This window comes from Stomoxys calcitrans, chromosome 2 (genome assembly GCF_963082655.1).
Source record: "Stomoxys calcitrans chromosome 2, idStoCalc2.1, whole genome shotgun sequence".
NCBI lineage: Eukaryota > Metazoa > Arthropoda > Insecta > Diptera > Muscidae > Stomoxys > Stomoxys calcitrans.
Genome location: NC_081553.1, coordinates 220609785 through 220630357, shown reverse-complemented (window position 1 = coordinate 220630357; position 20573 = coordinate 220609785). Strand labels below are relative to the sequence as shown.

Genomic DNA, 20573 nt, shown 5'->3' with positions numbered 1-20573 from the left:
TATATGGCCTGAATTTCTTGAGTGCCACGACTACCGCCAGACACTCTCGCTCTGTTACGGAATAATTTTTCTGAGCTGCCGTTAACTTCTTTGAAACGTAGGCTATTGGGTGCTCTCCGCCGTCATCGTCCTTTTGAAAAAGAACTCCTCCCACACCCACATCCGAAGCGTCGCATTGGACATAAAAATGTCTTTCAAAATCGGGGTGCCTCAGGACGGGACTCCTCGTAAGAGCCTCTTTTAACTTTTCAAAAGCAGATTTCGCTGCCTCTCCAAATTCGAAGGTCTTCCCCTTTCTCAATGTATTAAAAATGGGCTCGGCAATTGTGGCATAATCTGCTATAAACCGGCGGTACCACCCAGTCATTCCCGTGAAGCTTCGTACTTGCTTCGCACTTTTGGGGAAGGCAAAATCCATTATGGCCGATACCTTACCAGGGTCTGGCTTCAACCGGCCTCCACCGACGATGTACCCCAGATAGCGCAATTCTCGGAAACAAAATTTTGACTTGGCCACATTAATTGTGAGGCCGGCCTGCGTGAGCAGAACAGCCACTTGTCTCAGCAGCTCTAGGTGCGTCCCGAAATCTGGAGCCACGATTAGCAAGTCGTCCAGGTAGACGAACACCCTCTCACGCAGATGTGCAGGGATGACTTTATCCATTAACCTACATAACCTTTGGGCCGCGTTACACAGCCCAAAAGGCATAACGGTAAAATGGTATAAAGGCCTCCCTGGAACGGTAAAAGCGGTCTTCTCCCGGCTTTTCATATCGAGCGGGATTTGCCAGAAAGCATCTTTCAAATCCACACTCGAAATGAAATGCGTATCTCCAAGCCGGCTGAGCAGGCCCTCTATGTTTGGGAGCGGATAAGCATCCTTAACCGTAAGGGCATTGAGCTTCCGGGCGTCCAGGCATAGTCGGTTTTTTTGTGCCCTTTCGGACTAAAGTCACCGGGTTATTCCATGGGCTTTGGCTTGGCTCAATGACCTTCATGTCAAGCATTCTGTCCAGCTCGGCAAACATTAAGCGCTGCACAGCTGGAGAGACGGGATAGTGCCTTTGTTTTACCGGTTCCGCATCTGCAGTGTCGATAATGTGCATCTCTAGAGAGGTCTTGCCCAAACCTCGATGCTCAAAGGATGGATAACGCTCAATTACCGTGGCCAATCTTCTCTCCTCATCTTCGTTTAAGGCGTGACGGGATGGGTCAACTGGTTCTTCATCCTCTTCAGCCCCCAGGGACAAACTCTCGACGCTGGCCACCAACTTAAAAGCCTTCATAAAATCGATGCCCAGGTATAGGGCCTTGCTCAAGGCTGGGACCAAAAAGAACTCAATCTGTTTCTCAAGTTTCTTAACTTTTACCTTCACTCGGATGCGGCCTACGACCTCTAGGGGTGTCTCGTCCGCTGTATGAACTACGGCTCTATATGCAAATATGGGAATCCTGGCCTTTTCGACCCTTTCAATGCAATCCTGGCCAAGGCAACTCACCGTGGCGCCACTGTCCAACAGTCCCTCGACCTCTTCCTCACCAATCTTTATCCGCATGTAAAGCCGGGAATCTTCACCCTCATACAATTTCGCAGAGGCTATTTCTTTTCTAAGGTCTTTCCTTTTCTTGTACCTGAGCCTGGCTTTCTCAATTCTTGTCTTATTCACCTTGAGGTTACCTTCGCTAAAAATTCTGTTTCTAACCTCTTGGTACTTCGCCCTCCTTATGGTCCAAGGCGTTATTTCCTTTAATCTCAATTCAGAATTTAATTCATTCTCCAATTCATTCTTAATCCTATCCTTATTCTCTAAAATAGTTACTCCAGCGGAGTCCTGCTCCACATGATCGGCTACTACTGGGGGTGCATCGGTTTCGGGCGCGTTTCCCCCTCTCTCGGGCCCGCTTGTCGGTTTCCCTGACACCGCGGACATTTGGGTTTCACCACGTTCTCCATCCCGCACCCATAGCAAAACAGTTTCCTTGTGGTGGATGGGCAGTCCACAAAACCGTGGCCCTTCTCCCGGCAGTTCCAACAGATATAATTGGACTGCCTACTGATGGCTTCTATTTCCAGTTCCGGCTCCTCTTGGTCATATTCCAGCTCATTTACTCTAGGGGCAAATTGCTGGCGGTGTGCCTGAGCGAACTGCCTTTGATTTGCTAGCAGCAACTCCGCCTTCCTACACTCCTCTCTGAAGTGCTGCAACCCATACATTCTTATCGGAAAGACCAGCGCCGCCATTGCCTGTTTGAGATTGCCTTTCATCATCTCCACCATCATCTCCTCCCTCATGGGCTCCCGTTGCTGGTGGCGAAGGCGCAGCATAGCGTTACAGAAGTCCTCGAACGACTCGTGGGACCCTTGCCTTCGGTCCATCATCCTCCTCTGTATATCGAAGTCGCTCTCGAACTTCCGAAACTGCGCCAGGAATGCCTGTTTCAATTCCGGATAACTGCGAATGTACCCCAACCTCCTCTGCATCCAGTACCACTCCTCCGCCGGTCCCTCCAGCAGCTGTGGGAACTACACCAGCACCTCATCCCACTCACACCGATAATCCTCCCGAAGCTGTTCTATACGGAACATAAAATCCTCGGCGCTCATCGACTTCGTGGTGCCATCAAACTTCACCCGCCATTTCTCCACATCTATTCTTCTAATGGCCTGACGATTCGGAATAGGCGAAACTTGCGGGTAATGTGGCGCCGGCGCGTTTACAGCATTCGGAAGATATGTGTTTCTGTCACCCAGGTGGTACTGCTCCGGTGGTGGATGAGGGGATGGCCACCCATCCGGTGGTCTCTGCGGGGCGTCTACGGCTGGAAAGGTTTGGTACTGATTCATTGTTGGCTCTCGGTACTCGCTGCCTCTCGGAATTCGATTCGATGGTGGTATCTGCTGGCCTACGGCCGTGTGTGGCTGCGCTGGTTGTGCGGTCGCTGTCTGTGGGACGCCTGTGCCCATCGGAACATTTAAGTGGGCCAAGCTCTGCTGTACAAGCTGGGGTACCAGCTGCCTCAACTTCTCATCGAGTAACCTGATGAGCTCTAACTGTCCCACACCAATGGCCGAATCTATGACCGCGTTTAGGGAACCTCCTTCTCGTGGAGCTTGGTAAAGCGCCTGGCGTGCAGCATTCGTCTCCCGGTTCTCTCTACGTTCTCTCTGGACCGTCTGAGCTGTCAAGCTGCTGAACTCCGGCGTGTCCGGAGTTATACGTACGTCCGACATATCCGATACCGACAAGGCTGGACTGGAAACCGCGGACGTGACCATCATGGGGGTGACTGTTGCTGTTGTTGTGGCCATTGCCATTGCCGAGGCTGCTGCTGTGGTCGTAATGGCTGTCGCCATGTTGGTTACTGTGGTTGTTGTTGTTGCCATAGCCGATGTGGTCGGATCAGGAACCTCACTAGTGTAACTATTTGCTCTGGTATTGACCATTAAACCTACTCCAACCTATAACCTATACTACTAATTAAACTTGATGACAATTCCAAATTACCAAATTCAGCCAACTCAAACTCTAAATACACTAATTATGTCTTCTTCTTTAAACGCAGATATGAAAACCAAAATTCACAAACAAGGTAGAAAGTGTAGTGCATATATCCTACTATAAGGTGGGGAACAAGTGAGAGAAGAGCAAATCTAAGCGGATAAGCGAAGCATTCTAAGTTTCCAAATAGGACTTCTCCAAACGTATCCGGAAACTGCTTTCTCTGCCGTAATGTATTGTATGACCCTGAGATGCTGTAGTATATTGGTATTACGTTTGCTACCTACGGACATAACCACACGGCTGTTGTTGAAAACATAAAGATAAACCCAACAACGTCTCATGTGCTTTGGCTCATGGGTATGATTGTATTAAGCGGACGGACAGGTAAGCAAAAGTAATTTGGGCTATTGCAGTTAACTATTGTATATAATGGCATCTCCTTCTCTCCTCAGGCCCGTCGCAAACGAAATGCGGATACCAAAATCCTTAAACTTCGTGACTTACGGGAGTTAAAGATTAGTAAAACACCGTGCCACATCCTGCATCTAACCAGCTTCCAGTCACCACCAGTTTGGCACGCGATCCAAGCTTTTGAAAACTTACGATCGGGACTCAATCCGGTAACCGAAATCCGATCAGTTGCTGGCTGTGGCGATAAAATGATGCGGTCAACCCGATAACTCGGGCCCCATGTTGCGGGCGCCATTCTTGTCGTGGACCCCGGAGGGTCCGAACTGTCTCAGCGGAGAAAGGGGACATAGTGTGCTGGCGAGCGCTGGCTGTTGGCGTTAGAGCTCCGGCTGTGGCTCAGTCTGGGGCGCGGTTCTTGCCAACACACCATGTCCAGAGACAGGTGACCAAAAATTCAAATTTCAAACCAGCTCTGGATGGAAATGAAAAACACAGGGTCCCACTTATGTTAAGGCAGGCATGTCTTTCGCCTTCTTACTCGCACCTTCCGCTATGGATTCGCTCTTCAGGGGGCACTGAGACATCCTACAGTGCCCTGGACGGCCCACCCCAACCATGGTATCCGTTGTCCAACAGTTTTGGATACCCCAGAATCGGTCTCCCTTATCCCCCCTTACAGCTTGGTGCACTACCCCCTTCTTACCTTAAATAACTACTCCTCCATTGTGAAATGAAAACTAGGCAAAGGCGAATTTCATTTCAAACGTTATAAACGGTATGTATTTATTAAGCCAAATCAAAAATTCATTGCCAGACAAAGTTCAATCAAACGAAAAAGCAAAGAAAACAAAACAAGGAATTGCATAGTGGCAATTAAAAAAACTTCAATTATATAGACTCCTCTCCTTCAAAGAGAAAAATAGTAATAAAATTCTCCTTCCTCCACAGGTGTATTGGGTCTTCTCTTGGTGTCTGGCCTTCCTTCAGGGTCGTCTCTCCTAACTGGAGTCAGTGCTGGGGCGGCTGAGCAGTGCCCACGCTTTCCTCTTGTCTGTCCGTCCGTCTGGTTGTGGTAAGTATGTGTATTCCGGCTGTATTGTATTTCCCGTAAATAAAAGCTTTGGCTTTTTTTTTTATGTCTTACATGTTTATTCCTTTTTAAAGGCCTAAGTTCGCAAAGCGAACACCAACAGCAGTAAGGGCTCCTTTCCGCCCCAAAGGTCTAGAATCTTTACCCCCTGGCCCTAGGTTGAGCTCGACCTAACAGCTGAGGACAGCGCCTATTTATTCTAGCGCTGTGTTACTTATAGAAAGGTAAGTGTCTGGTGTTTGCCTGCCTAGCCGCTTTATTAACAAATAACCTTCTTTTTATTCGTAGGAAATATGTGTGTCAAGGTCCTGTCCGTCCGTCTAAGTTCACGTATACGTCCCGCAATAGTGTTTGTGAGGAAAAGGGTACCTGCAGCACTGTCGGCTGACCAGTGCTTTTGATATAGAGCTTCCCACGATGGACAGAGGAGGTGGAGGTGTAGCTTTATGTTTTCGCGTTTGGCTTTTTGTTATTTTGTGATCAACTTTAGTGGTGTCTATTGTCTTTGATTTTCAAGTTTAGGATTTTTAACTATTGACTTTGATTTGGTTTTTAGTTTTTTTTTCTTTTCAGGTCTTTTATTATTACATTGGTATTTTCCTTTTTTTTCAGGTTCTTTGGCTTTGTTTCTAAACTTTTCCCTTTTCAGGTTCCTTTTTATTTAATTTGATAACATTTCTTTTTTTTTTTCCAGAGTTTTCATAGATTTTCTTTTTCAGCTTTTAATAACTTTCAGTTCGATTTATTTTAATCACCTTTTTTTTCATAATCTTCTTTTTCAGCTCTTTAGTTTTTTAATTTGTATTTATTTTCATTTATTTTGTTACAGCTTTTAAAACTTCTCAATAATTTATAGTTAATTTTTTTTCCTCTTTCAGCAAATGTGCTGAAAGTTCAATAAATCACTTTAAAACTTTGAATTTGGTCTTTTTCTTCGTTGTTGGGTAAAAGCCAGTTCCGCCTCCTTTTCTCTGCCGAATCCAAAACCAAAAAAAAGCCTTCTCTCTTTTTGAAAACACCACTTTCTACACTCCTGATGACACCACCTCTTACTGCTTGCACGGCTCCATCCAAAAAGACCTCGTCATCTTCCCTTTACTGTCCATCATGGTTCCCCCAAGCCATCATGTCCACCGAGGAACCATCATAAAATTTTGTTTTCCAAAATAGCAAAAACAAACAACATATGGTTTCCTCGATTTTCATTGTAGTAGTTACCTTTGTATGTGGAGGTAACATATGCTGGTATCGCAGGGTTGCATTCACCAGCTGCCATAAAAAAAACAGACTGTTCAAACCCAGATGTCGCTCTTCTCTAATCAGACATAGGGTGACACGCTACAATCACAACCAAAAGGTTGTGAGATAGGCTTTACATACAATAATGGGTCGATTATTGATTGAAACTTAACTATAGTTGATTTTCCCTAGAATGAAACGATGAAATAAAAATGAAGAAATTGTTGTCAGTTACAATCAATATCAGTGTTTTGAAGATTCAGCTACTGATAGCCTGTTTGTCCATATAGACGTATATAGATCGGAAAAGAATCCCAGACGAACGAAAAACAAGCGTTCGACATCGACAAACGGGCTATAAGTAAATTGTAAAAAACATGAATTTAATACAGAAATGGAAATTTCATAAAAAATTAGCTTTTAGGCACGCAATTGAAGTTGATCTGCAATCCATAATTATTTATTTAATTAACGCAGCAATATGGCCCAAAATTTGCTTTATATGGACGGCTGTCTAACAACTCCGTTTGCAGCGTTGATTGCTTATGTTTACGTTACTTGGGTCACTAACTAGCCAAATTAATAATTTAGTCAGCTGTTGACTAATGAGAAATGACTTGTGGTTTTATTTATATTTGCTCTCACTTTAGTATTAGGCTTAGCGGGTCAGTCAGTTTTACCATTCAGGTTTTTATTTGATTAACATTTTTTCACTGAAATGGGCTGTCCTATGGGTTTTGGAGAATTAAACATTCCCTCTTCAAGAGCTTTTTGGGATGACTGTGATGAGGATGAATGCCCCAAGACTGAAGCAGAAAAGTAAGGTAACTGGTTAAGACAAATCACAAATTCTAACGTCTTCATATTAACATAGGCTGCAATTGAAATATGAAAGCTGCCCCGATGGCGCTGATTGGAAAAATTGTAAACTCATGTTTGTACTTGAGGGTCCTAATATTGCAGATTTTGGCCAAGGCACATTGCTAATGAATGATAGTATAAAGATAGCCACAATACCTAGCAAGAAATCCACTTTGCATTTTTCTCCCAAAAAGCAAATGTTAATTGCCATAATAGACGAAGACTTGAACACAAGTGGTGAGATATGTGACCTCTTACTGGCACTATGTAAACCCCAGGAAGTAATCACATTGACAATAAAACCAAAAGTTGACTATAAAAGTGAAAACATAGCAGCTGTTAGAGAAGAGATAACATTTCTAAGATCCATGGAGGGAGAGTTGAAAGATATTGCGCCACTAGAAGCACCTAACTTTATAGCTGGTGTGGCAGCGGGAGGTTAGTATTGTCGTATGTTCTCTTAAGTCAAGCTAAAACATTTTTTACCGTTATTTTCTAGTATGTTCTTGGCGCAGCAATGAGAACTTGAAGAACCAAACCTATATAGCATACACCGATAATATAGCCTTAGACCCATTGGCCGCAAAACCCATATGGAAGCTTTTAAATGATTTAAACATTGAATGTTGCAGCTCATACAAACCTAAGAAGCGTGATGATTCCCATTTATACATGTAATTCGTCGCAAAGCCACATTGGTAATTTCAAAATAATTAAAATTTAACTTCAGGGTTACGGTACAATTTCTGGTATTTTATAAAAAAATTCAATTTTATTAAAAATAACAAAAACAGTTTATTTATCTAAATCAAAAATACTCAAATTTAGTCCCTTAGACCTTTGTTCCAAATGTGCTTTTAATATGGCAATAAACTGAGGGCGATGCAGCAAAGAGTAAGCCTGCACCAGCAATGTACTTAGCAACTTGTGCAATTGCGTATAGCCACTACAAAATAAATCAATGCCCAGTTCTAAAGCCGTTCCAAAATCGCACTCATCTACTGCTATACTGGCTGCTGTAGCTATAGGTTGCAATTTTTCCATAACTGCATTTTTAACGTCATCATTTGGATCATCCGCAGACGAACCACCCGCTTTAAACAAATCCAATATTTTTTTTAATTCTGCATCGCTTATTAAGAGTGGCCTATAACCCAACTCGGTTTTAGATTCATAGGGCACTACTATGCCACCACGATGGAACGTTTTGCAATTAACTTTAAGACTGCGACTTCGGCGTACCTTTTCCAGGGCTTCCAGCTGAAATTCACTTGTTTCAATAAACTTTTGCAAGGATTTTTTGGTGCTTGCCACTGCTGCAGCTGTGAAAGGAGATCCTTTGAAGTCTTTTTCCAAAAAGTGTAAAAAGCAATCAAAAGCATTGGCAGCTACAAATTCAAATTCACAGCTCTTGGTCGAGTCATTGCGAGCCAGCAACAAAGAATCTTTATCATGTGGATCATCACGCCAATAGCCATAGTGCACCCCAGTCCCCTTAAGCACAAAGACTGTTTGAAATTCTGGAGGATCGTAGTAGAATCGCCAGTGCCTCAGGTAATCACCAGGCTCATGAAGCTTTGCTTTGTTGAAACGTCCGGCCAAAAATTCAAATGGTCCAACGGCTAGAAGGTGGAAGGTTTTCTCAAGATACTCTAAAATCTCCACGCCCTTTAGATTGGGCTTTAGTTGCTCTAAAAACTTCCAAAAGGCATAGAAATCTGGCGGCATTTCCACCAAGAACTTATGGCGTATAAACTCGTGGCTCTTAAGTAAATTGTCATATTCTTGTTGTTCTGATAGCTTAATGCGTTTTTGCAAGATAGCCATATAATCCTTACCGCTGATATTTGCCAGCGCTTCTTTTCTCAGCTCCTCGGTTTCATATTTATCCTTTTCAGCCTGCTGTTCTTTATCCTGCGTTGGCGTAGTGGCCCTCTCCATTTCTGAAGATCTGCGTTTAGGTGGTCCATCTAGTTTTTGTGGTGATTTCTTATTCTCCGGATGATTATATTTTTGTAAATGCTGTTCATTTCTCTGATAGCACTTATCCCAATATTTGCAATCTTCCTTCGGCATAATGAGCTTTCTAGTAGATGATTTGTTTGGCTTGGTTTGGATAATGGGGATAATAATGGATGTATCGATGTTATTGCGAAATTTCCCGCTGACAGACGATTTCTAGTTTTGGGGGGCTTCTCAAGGTACATCTGTCGAGCTTCTCAAATAGAGCTAACAACGAAGGCGTCTGTCAAATAACGACATGTACGTGCAAGGCGGATTTAAAAAGGTTGTCTCACGCGGACAGCTGTTAAGAACCGGCTGGGTTTGACGGTATTAAGATGTCAAATTTTTGTTTGCATTCTCTTTTGTTATCTCCTTTCTCACATATGCTCCGCTCATGCACACACACACAGGATTCAAAAATAGAAGGTTAGGTCACATGCGAAAACACAAAGTGGATAGACCCCATGAACATAATTAAGGATGTCAAATCTGCCGACAAGGCGGATTTAAAAAGGAGGTCTCACGCGAATAGCCGGTCAGGCAAGACGGTATTAAGATGGCAGATTTTTGTTTGCATTCTCTTTATTGTTATCTTCTTTCTCGCGTATTCTCTGTCTGCCGATAGAAAATCTAATCATATAGGAGAAAACGTAAACAAAGAATCAATGTAAAAAGAGAACAAGTTGACATCCTCAATGCCAAGTACTGCCAAAAATTAAAAAAAAATTATGTTTGCTGATCGCTTGGCTTAACCTTATTGCAAGTGCACATGCATATACATACACGCACACAAATTTGTTTGCGTGTGTTGGCAAAACGATGATCAGTTTAATGCAAGATGGCGGCCATGATGTACGTGTTGGTTGAATCCTCGTAAAAGTTAAAAAGGTAAGTCACTAACCCAACATCAACGAAATCAATTAAACAATCCTGTTAGAATGCCTGAATGACATTCTAGTTTTTATTTGCATTAACATGTAGCAGCTACAGGATTAAAAGATTTATCATTATTAATGTTTAAATTATAAATTAGAACAATTAAAATGTAAAAAAGTACAAAATGTGAAAAAAATTTTCAATCCAAACAAAGCATTTGAAGTTCTAGTAGAATGTGCACACAACTCTGAAATTGGAAACTTCATCAGCTGGGCTAATGATTTATCTGTATAAATTTGCCTAATGTTAAATGCAGTAAATCAGCCATATTAATCATAGCTGTCCACGTTTTGATAAAAAGTTTTTATTTTATTTTTTTTATTTATTAATATTAATACAACAATATATTGTACTCCCAAATAAACGTCCAAAAATAAAGATATATAGCACATTGCACGTTTTATGAGCTGGTGTTAACTAAATCCAAAAAACAAATCGTGCCAGTTTACACTGAATTTTGCAAGCGTACATGCGTATACATGAATGTGCATGTAACACACATCCATACACAATACTTAAAAATAGTTGCTTATTTTGGTACTTTTATCTATTATTCAGCCACAATATCGGCTTTATTTGGGATTTAAAAATAAAACCTACAAAAATGGGAATTCTTTTTTATGGTAAAACCTACAAAAAACACAGGATTCAACACTTAAATCTCGAAAAGGCCATAAATCCGGATTTAGTGGCCAATGTAAACGTACTTTTAACAATAGCCTCTGGGCGACTGCGGTAAATTCGTTATTCGATATACGTTATGCGATACTCTATAATTGTGAAGTAATCTCGCTAGTCTTTGTGTTACGTTTGTATAACTAATATTGATTTAATTGACATTTTGTTGAGTGTTCGATATTATTTTCCGTATAATTGAGATATTATTGGGATAATGGGCTATAACAACGCAGAAAACGATAGCGGTAGGTGTTTAAACTTACAGAGTAGCGGATTAATAACATAGTAACATCTGTGTAATATTTTTTTAGGGTCTGGATCAGACTCAGACTCTAGTAGCAGTCGCAGTCGTAGCCGTAGTCGCAGCAATACACCAAATGCAAAAACTAGCAATGCCGAGTGAGTTTTTTTAAGATTGCTTTAAGTCCGTGCCATTAACGTTGTGTGCATTTTTAGGTCACCCGCCTCTCGTAAATCTCGTAGTGGCAGTGATAGATCTCGATCTGGCACTCCTGCCGGTTCGGCATCGGGTCGTTCACGTACTCCTTCAAGATCTAGGTCTCGATCACGCTCTCGTTCCAAATCTAGATCACGTTCTCGTTCTGGTAGCGCCAATAGTGGTCATAAGTCACGTTCACCAACTAGATCTCGTTCTGGCACACCACACAGTAAACGTTCCAATTCGGCAGGGAGCCATCATTCTAAAACTTCCAAACGCTCTCATAGGAGTCGTACACACAGTGGCTCTCCACGTCCCAGCAAAGATGCAACCAATGCAGAAAATGAAGAGGAATCCCGATCCCAGTCTCCCAATCTTCAAATTGATGACAGGCAATCGCGTAGTAGATCTCAAACCCCACGCTCTCGCAGTGGTTCCCGTAGTAGGTCCAGAACTCCACGAAGATCTCGTAGTGGCTCAGAGTCTGGCAGCGATTTTGGTGGCGATAAAATTAAAAAAAAGCGAAAAGCTGTATCAAGTGACTCAGAAGCAGAGAATGATGGCAAGGAGTCTCCTTCAAAGAATAAGAAATCTCGCATAATTGATTCCGATGACAGCGACAACGAAGATGATGCAAAAAAAATTGATGCCCAAGATATTTTCGGCGATGCTGATGATATAAGTATGTCTGAAGATGAGGAAGAGAAAGCAAAATCTGATAGTGGCTCTGAGAAAGGATCACGTAAATCAAGATCCAGATCAAGGTCAGGGTCCAGATCGTCCTCCAGAGGTTCCAGAGGTACCCGGTCAAGAACCAAATCTCGTTCCAGATCTCGTACCCCGCGTTCACGTTCTGGATCTCGTGCTAGATCACGATCCGCAGAACGAGTTGCCCAAACACAAAGAGAAGATGAACCCGAGCCCATACCTGAAACACGTATTGATGTTGAAATTCCACGCATAGTAACAGATTTAGGTCGGGAAATCCACTTTGTGAAATTGCCAAATTTCTTGTCTGTTGACACAAGGCCCTTTGATCCCGAAACATATGAGGATGAAATTGACGAAGAAGAAACCATGGATGAGGAAGGTCGTCAACGTATCAAATTGAAAGTTAGTAACACCATCAGATGGCGTGAGTATATGAACAATAATGGCGATATGGTTAAAGAATCGAATGCACGTTTTGTGCGTTGGTCCGACGGCAGTATGTCTCTTCATTTGGGCAATGAAATATTTGATGTCTATCGTCAACCATTGCATGGCGACCACAATCACATGTTTATTCGTCAGGGTACAGGTCTTCAGGGACAGGCAGTTTTTCGCACAAAACTGACATTCCGACCACATTCAACCGAATCGTTTACTCACAAAAAGATGACCATGTCATTGGCTGATCGATCACAAAAAGTATCTGGCATCAAGATACTCACGCAAGTTGGCAAAGATCCAACACAAGATCGTTTGTATAATCTAAAGAAAGAAGAGGAGAAATTGCGACAAGCTATGCGCACTCAGAATAAACCCCCACCGAAGAATAAAAAGAAAGGACAAGATGCTCATGGTGCTCCCGGCGGTGGTGGCTATCACCAAGATGAAGGCAGTGATGATGAAAATGTCATTTCTCTAAGTGCCATCAAGAACAAGTACAATAAGAAAACTAATCCGGCTGCTTCTTCTGGTCCTGGGGCCGACCAAAAGGCCTCCGCCATATATTCATCCGATGATGATGAAGGCTCAGACTTTGAGGGTAGGCGTAGCAAGAAGGTGGATAAAACAAAAGTTGTTAAGGCATTGCGTGATTCGGATAGTGAGTCCGATGTTGAACGTGGCAGTGAACATAGCGACAGTGGCGACGATGATGCTGGAAGTAAGAGTGGACGTTCGGGAAGCGGAAGTGGCAGCGGTAGCGGAAGTGAATAAAATTTATAGTAAATAGTATGGTCCCATAAATAGTTTCTAAATAAAAAATATTAAATGACATCTATATTTGTGTCTTTATCTACTAATAGTTAGATAAGGTTGTGTATAAAACCCAGATATAGAAACTGTAACTATGGTGGGTGGGTCCAAAGTGAACTGTTCGAAGTAAAGAAAGATTAGTTGGACAAACGAACAGGTGAGTTGTGTCGTGAGATTACTGCTTACTGGCAGGTTGCATGGTGACGTCAATTCTAGGCAGCGGATTCCTATATACTGAATGTATAAAACACCTGATGCAGATGCTTCACATGACAACTGAGGTGCTACCGGGTGAATGTAGGCCTTGGAGAATGACCGCCTCCCATTGCACCTGAAGAAACTGACCTCCCCCGAAACTCCTCAACTCCCACAGAGCAAGGATTGATGCCGACGTGCAAGATGTATGTCCCGATTGTACCGATGGTAGCTATAGACTTAACTATGGAACACAAGTCACCAATACCGGTCTCCTAGATTGATCAATTAGTTGTTGTTGTTGTTGTTGTAGCAGTGTGTTGTACACTGAGGCGGCAGCCCTTGCCGATGAAGGACTTCATCGGCTCAATCCGGTACGTACAACCGGCTGCCATGGGATTGTTGACCAATTAGTGGTTTCTATATGCATTACCAGCTGGCACGAGATAACTATCAGGTTGCGGATAGTGGAATGATCCATACGGAGTAGCTTGAATTGCAGTCGCGGAGAATCAGCGGTATGGAGCGGAGAGTCACAGTGATAGGCCGGGTGGCGCCGGCTCTTGCATAAATAATAAGTACCTATGATGCTCGATATGACAAGGCGAGTTGATGGCGCCTTTAAATTACCAATGGGCATTATGTTCGCGTAAACCATTTCCGCCTTTGCCTCTGATCTTACTCCAGTTTGAATATGGGTTTTTGACAGAAACTTTTCTATAGGCCTGTTTGCAGTAAAGCTTTCAGGAGGTACGTCCATCTTTTGATGGGGAGCGTCGCCTTTGTGAGCTGGGGGATGCCCATCTTTCTCACCTAGTCGAGTATTGCGCACTCCCAGGTAATGGGTATCCATTAAACTTTTTGAGAATATCAATACATTGTGCTGTCACGAACAGCAGCTTCAAGATGTCCCCGCTATACTCGCAGCTCATAATTTATAAGAGTGGACTCTCTCCAAGGTTCAACACATGTTCCAACATTCGCTGATTAACCACATCCTCCACTGATGATCTGGTGGACTGATGATCCGGTGGAAACTTACAAGATGCACCGCTACAACAACTTTTGTTGTTGCTGTAGCCTGCTTCTGCATGTGCACGTAGCTTTCCTTGTCAAGCTCCTATAGGTGACAAGTTCGTTCCGGTCCATAGGACCGATCGACTCAAAAATATGATGGCAATTGAATACTTAAAGGCGCCAATAACTAGCCTTTTTATATCGAATATAATAGGCAGTCAGTTTATAAGCAAGAGAATTTCCTTTGTCATTGCCCGGCTTTCGGTCTAACACCGGCACTTAGGTGGGGACACTATACCAGACATGAACCAATCTTGGGGAGTGGCATGGAAAACAATTAAGGATTTTGTAAATAGCACAGAATCCCTAATTTAGATTTTCTTTTTCGAGGTTACTTTTTTTGTATTAAGAGCGCAAAACAAGCCGATTACTGACTTAGGTGTTTGTCCATAGTGACATGGGGCGGATTAATATCTGCACCCTCTTTTCAACCTAACCTATAAGCAAGAGCCGATGCCACCCGTCCTCTCACTGAGACTCTCCACTCGATACCGCTGATTGTCCGCTGCTGCAGTTGCAGCTACAGCGTCTGCAGAATTTCACTATCCGCAATCTGTGGACGCACCCGATAGCTCCCAGCTAAGCTACTCGTGATAACGATTAACATCACACAGATCGGAACTGAAGGTTCCAGCCTCCCAGCTAAGCTACTCGTGATAACGATTAACATCACACAGATCGGAACTGAAGGTTCCAGCCTGTGTGGTTTTCATAGTTATCCCGTGCTGATATCGGTAACTGCATATGGCAGATCGTCTCTGTTGTGTCTCCTGGCTACTTTGCGTAAAAAGGCGACTCTTTGCCTTTATCAGCAACCATCTTATCCTTCTCAAATGGTTGTGGGGTAATTTTGGAAACCATAGTTATCCATGAAGACTAAGGGGTGCGCGATTCTTCACATCCCCCGGATGGCTGGCAATTTCTTTTAAGTAATCAACAAAAATCCTCCATTTCTTGTGATGTTCATGCCTTGGTTCAATTAGATCTTTCAACCTTTTCTGGATACTGTTTGGAGACTTCATAGAGCAAGGACCGACTTGGTCTTCCCAGAGTATTTGATAGCGGCGAGATCCTTTTCTTTTTCAGTGGTTTTGCAGTGTTTTGCTCTTGGGAGATCTGATGATCTATCCTGATTACAGATAGAGTTTCACCAAAGATCGGTGCAACACAGTATAATGAAAAAGAGGAGAAAGCTAGATGGACTGGAATAAAACCCTCATCGCACTGTGGTCGGACTTGCATGGAAAGAGCGGCAAAGAATACATAAAAGCCGCGTTTGTTACCCGATTTCGATGAAACTTGAAATAGTTACTTGCACTATGCATACCGATGTCCGAACCGAATTAGGACCAAATCGGACTTTATTTCCATATAGTTGCCATACAGACCGATCTGCCAATTTTGATTGCAGCATTTATTACCCAATTTCGCTGAAATTTGGTGAGTTGCAGGAGGCTCTCCCATATCTGAGTTGAAGATGGTTCATATCTGACCATATTTAGATATAGCTTCCATATAGACCGATCTCCCAAATTGACCTTTTATTAAGTTCCTGAAGGGCACAAATTTTATAGAATTTGGCAGTATTTTTCTACACAGTGTTTTGCTATGACCTCTAAACATATATGGGAAGTATGATCTAAAACGGACTATAAATTAATATAGCTTCCATATAAACGTATCTGCGGATTTAACTTTTAACAGAAGTTATTTATCGACCGTGGCAGTATAGGGCGCAAGTAAAAGGTATTAGAGAGTGAAAGGATACGCGGCGGAGCGTGACCGGCTCAGCTCTAGTAGCGTATATCACGGATACAAACGACTTCAAAAAAAGGATAAATGTACCATTAGTCTTTTTGGTCATAACTTCGAAGGTTGCAAAAAGTTGCAGCTGAAATTGTACATGCAGCATCTTAATACCGTCATTGAAGTAGAATATCAATGTGGAGTTCAAAGGGAACATAACTAAAACCTTACTTGAAGCTCAATTATACTGGCGAGATAACATTGTAAAATATAAACAAATAAAACACAAATTTTAAATAACCTACAGTTTAACATACACAAACCTACATAAAAATTAAGTTAATACCTTTCTTTTCAATATTCATTATAGATTTTGTCAATATAAATTTGAGTTTTCTTTTACTAATATGTTTTCACTTCACTTTTGCACTCCACTCACGTCTGAGACCAAGTATTGTACTTCTCTCTCTCTTGTTGATATACTTCAAGAATACCGTTAGAATGAATTAAACACATGTATACATTTTGATATGCTTAACCTCTTAAGAGTTTATGTAAACATATTTGGTACCAAACATTAGACTTTCAATTTTTGAATTTTGGCCAATGGCAGTCAGTCTATCAGGCATTATTTAAGCATTAAAGTTGTTTGTAAACTAAATTTTTGGTTTGAAGGAAAATTTGGACTAATTAAATCTAATGTTTAAGATGTGCTTTTAATGATTTTTTTTTTAATTTCTCGTTTTGTATCTATAAGCTTTTAATAAGGAAACACAGTTTTTTTTAATAATTTAAACTTTTATTTAAATTTATTTTCTATAAAGTCTATTTTTGTTATTGTTTAATTTTAACACTAACATTTATATTAAACATACTTTTTTAAGTGTTACATTTCGATTTCTTTTGATCTCACTTGAATTAGATGTATTAATGGGTGTACATATAACTTAAATTCAATCGTAATTGATAGAATAAAAAAAATATATATATTTTTTTATCATGGAAAAGAGTTTTGCACAGATGGGAAAATATGAATTTAATATGTACATATACGTATATGATGTTCTTTATTTCTATTAAAATTGAAAAATACCGGGCATTACTTTTGGCTTTAAATTTTTTTTTAAAAGACTTTTTTTACTTATACAGTGCTCGTCTGTATAAGCAGTTGTTGGGTAAAAAGAAAACAAATTCATTAAAAAAGGTTATTGAATTATTTTCTTAAGCCTAATTAGTTTTAAGATATAAATTATGCAATTGCTTTTCCGTTAGTTTTGTTAGATCAATTTTAACGCTTTTTATTTATTTAAACTTCATCAGACTATTTAAATTAAATGTATTGATTGTGCACGTTGATTAGTTGCTTGTTTTTATATTAAATGCAACAAAAAAAGTTATATTAAGTAAAAAAGTTCAGACTATGGTGTTGGTATGTACGTACATTCGGTTCAAAACATTTTGGGTTTTAAAAGAAAAAATCGATTTTAGATCTTAAATTGACATGTTGGTTTTTAATAGCACCTTTCAGATTCATAAAGAGAGACTTAAAAATTAAGTTTAAAATATTTGATCGAAAAGTAAAAAAAAAAATGAATTGCGGCTACATAATTACCAGGTAGTGTACCGTAAACAGCTGAGTAAAATTTTTTCTCGCGAAGTACACTATCTTTCAACGAGTTTTGGTTGTGTACGTGTATTATATTTAAGAACCATAAAATACACAAACAACGAAAAATGGCGCGAACTGGTAACATACTCAAAATCAGAGTTGTACTAATCACTGATTTTGACAGATAGTGCACTTTTGTTGTTGGGCAACTGCCACTACCTGTAAATGAATATATCATGCCTGCGTGCTATTTTCATGTGACATAATCTAAAAATTTGAGTAAAAGCTGATTTTTTACAAGTAAAAATGGTTAAAGTTTTGAGTCAGGTGGTTAAAGCATAAATTTGCGAAAACAATTTAATTTGGGATTACTTACATTCGACTGACAACAAAACAGCTGATTTCTTTATATTTTTGCCAGAAGGAATAGAGCACGCTCTAATCGAAAAAATTACATGTGCTATTTTGAAAAGTGATTTTCATATGCTAGTTTCGTTTGTATCACATCACATGTACAACTCTACACGTGATAATTTTGACATGTCATAAGACAACTAGATGCCGGGTAATAGAGCCTTTACAGTGTATATTTTACACAGATTTTCGCTTCTTATGTCTGATGTAAGGATTTTTGTTGGAAATACAACAAAGGGAGGATAATTCTTTTTTTGTCTTTACAGATCGAGGACTCATTGATATGAAGTATCGCACTGCGGCAATCCGTTCGGACTCGGCTAAAAAAAGGAGGTCTCATATCATTGAGTTTAAACTTGAATCGTACAGCACTCAACAATTTTATAGCTCGGATGTGAAAACGACTTCCAACTAATATCATTCCCGGCAATATATAAAATACATGTTTACAACCACTTCTTCCTCTTTGCTCCACTTATACATATCTAGCTACTCGCTAACACAAAGCACTACACACAAGGGAACATTTCATTCGCGTACAACACACTGCTACAACAACAACCTTCGTGTTTATTAAATGAAAAGAAGGCTTAGAGAAATTTACTTTGTTTGGTCATGGATTCATTGACAAACAATTGCCAGTAGTGACTTTATATAGAATTAAATACCAAATACTTTAAGAATTTTGGCCCTAAACTAACAAAAGATGAATTTTTTCATAAAAAAAAGGAATTCAATATTTAACTAGTAAAAAGGCGTTAAGTTCGGTAGTGCCAAACTCTGGGTACCCACCACCTCTTTTCGTCATAAAATGCATAATTTATGCCCCCTTAGGAGCTTTATCGAAATATGGTCCGATTTGGACCAAATTCGACACGGATATTGAGTGGTCTAATAAGTATAAGTCATTGTTCAATTTTGTAGGACAAAATATTGGTCTTTTTGGAAGCCATATCCAAATATTGACCGATCTGAACCATATACGACACGGATGTCGAAAAGCCTAACACAAGTAACAGTGTCAAATTTCAGCGAAATCGGATTATAAATGCGCCTTTTATGGGGCCAAGACTTTTAATCGAGAGATCGGTCTATATGGCAGCTGTATCAAAATCTGAAACCTAACACAAATCGCTGTCTCAATTTTCGGCGAAATTGGACAACAAATACGCTTTTTATGGGCCCAAAACCTTATATCGAGAGATCGGTCTATATGGCAGGTGTATCCAAATATGGACCGATTTAAGCCAAATTGAAGAAGAGTATCGAAGGGCGTAAGGCATTTCTCTGTCCCAAATTTCGGCGAAATCGGACAATAACTACGCCTTTTATGGACCTAAAACCTTAAATCGAGCGATCGGTCTATATGGCAGCTATATCCAAATCTGAACTGATCTGTACCATATTGCAGAAGGATGTCACTGTCCCAAATTTCGGCGACATCGGACAATAAATGCGCCTTTTATGGACCTAAAACCTTAAATCAAGCGATCGGTCTATATGGCAGCTATATTCAAATCTAGACAGATCTGGGCCAAATTGAAGAAGGATGTCGACTGGCCTAACACAACTCACTGTCCAAAATTTTAGCAACATCGGATAATAAATGTGGTTTTTATAGGCCTAAGACCCTAAATCGGCGAATCGGTTTATATGGGGGCTATATTAAGATATAGTCCGATATAGCCCATCTTCGAACGTAACCTGCTTATGGACAAAAAAAAAAGAGAATCTGTGCAAAGTTTCAGCTCAATATCTCTATTTTTAAAGAGAGTAGCGTGATTTCAACAGACAGGCGGACGGACATGGCTAGATTTTTTACGCTGATCAAGAATATAACACTTTCACAAAACTTAATGAAGTCTTAAAATAGGTTTATTTGGTATTTCTCTGAAGGAAATCTGTCAAATAAACCTATTTCAAATCTACATTAAGTACCTATTGTGAATACCGGTGTACATAAAACATATGTTTAATAGGATTGTAAATTGTTGCAAAAATTTACCGTTAAAATTGGTAGCATTTAATACAGAATTTCTCTTATTGAGTTAAACTTGAATCGGAGAGCACTCATTTATATGAAAGATGCTTTTATGTTCATCAAAGGAATGCTCGTGGGCTCATTTTCGGTTAGCTCTCTCTCTCTCTCTCTCTTTCTTTTCAGATTTCTTCGGCTGGCAGCTATGTTAAGGTACGGTTAGCTCTCTCTCTTTCTCCCTATGTTTTCTGTTTTCTTCTGCTGGCAACTATGTTAAGGTATGCAAGAATTTATACTAAAAACAGGTTTTAGTTCCAAATTTGAAAAATTTTACTTTTTTAAATTTTTAAACTTTTGAACAATAGTTGCTTCGTGTAAATTTAAACATTTTTAGTGACTTCCTTAAGAAGTCTCTCTAGAAAATACAAACT

The 20573-nt window shown here is 40.6% G+C and overlaps 3 protein-coding genes across 3 annotated transcripts; 2 read left to right on the top strand and 1 right to left on the bottom strand.

The window, feature by feature from the left end:
• Positions 1 to 6863: 6863 nt before the first annotated feature.
• LOC106096404 (uncharacterized) lies at positions 6864 to 8020 on the top strand. Its single transcript, XM_013264145.2, has 3 exons — positions 6864 to 7062; positions 7118 to 7542; positions 7604 to 8020. The coding sequence occupies exons 1-3, from the start codon at positions 6962 to 6964 to the stop codon at positions 7780 to 7782; spliced, it is 705 nt and encodes a 234-aa protein (XP_013119599.2). The 5' UTR covers positions 6864 to 6961; the 3' UTR covers positions 7783 to 8020.
• LOC106096403 (histone PARylation factor 1-like) lies at positions 7837 to 9370 on the bottom strand. The gene has a single exon (XM_013264143.2). It carries the CDS (start codon positions 9178 to 9180, stop codon positions 7900 to 7902), a length of 1281 nt encoding a protein of 426 aa, XP_013119597.2. The 5' UTR covers positions 9181 to 9370; the 3' UTR covers positions 7837 to 7899.
• A 1489-nt stretch (positions 9371 to 10859) lies between these two features.
• On the top strand, positions 10860 to 13148 carry LOC106096343 (another transcription unit protein). The gene is made up of 3 exons (XM_013264044.2): positions 10860 to 10967; positions 11034 to 11121; positions 11179 to 13148. The coding sequence occupies exons 1-3, from the start codon at positions 10937 to 10939 to the stop codon at positions 13082 to 13084; spliced, it is 2025 nt and encodes a 674-aa protein (XP_013119498.2). The 5' UTR covers positions 10860 to 10936; the 3' UTR covers positions 13085 to 13148.
• The last annotated feature ends 7425 nt before the right edge of the window (positions 13149 to 20573 follow it).

Excerpts from the sequence above, each read along its gene's own strand:
- LOC106096343 (XM_013264044.2), top strand. The coding sequence starts at position 10,937 with ATGGGCTATAACAACGCAGAAAACGATAGCG. Across the intron at positions 10,968-11,033 it reads CAACGCAGAAAACGATAGCG|GGTCTGGATCAGACTCAGAC; the intron begins GTAGGTGTTTAA and ends ATATTTTTTTAG. Across the intron at positions 11,122-11,178 it reads GCAAAAACTAGCAATGCCGA|GTCACCCGCCTCTCGTAAAT; the intron begins GTGAGTTTTTTT and ends GTGCATTTTTAG.
- LOC106096404 (XM_013264145.2), top strand. The coding sequence starts at position 6,962 with ATGGGCTGTCCTATGGGTTTTGGAGAATTAAACATTCCCTCTTCAAGA. Across the intron at positions 7,063-7,117 it reads CCCAAGACTGAAGCAGAAAA|GCTGCAATTGAAATATGAAA; the intron begins GTAAGGTAACTG and ends ATATTAACATAG. Across the intron at positions 7,543-7,603 it reads AGCTGGTGTGGCAGCGGGAG|TATGTTCTTGGCGCAGCAAT; the intron begins GTTAGTATTGTC and ends GTTATTTTCTAG.
- LOC106096403 (XM_013264143.2), bottom strand. The coding sequence starts at position 9,180 with ATGCCGAAGGAAGATTGCAAATATTGGGATAAGTGCTATCAGAGAAAT.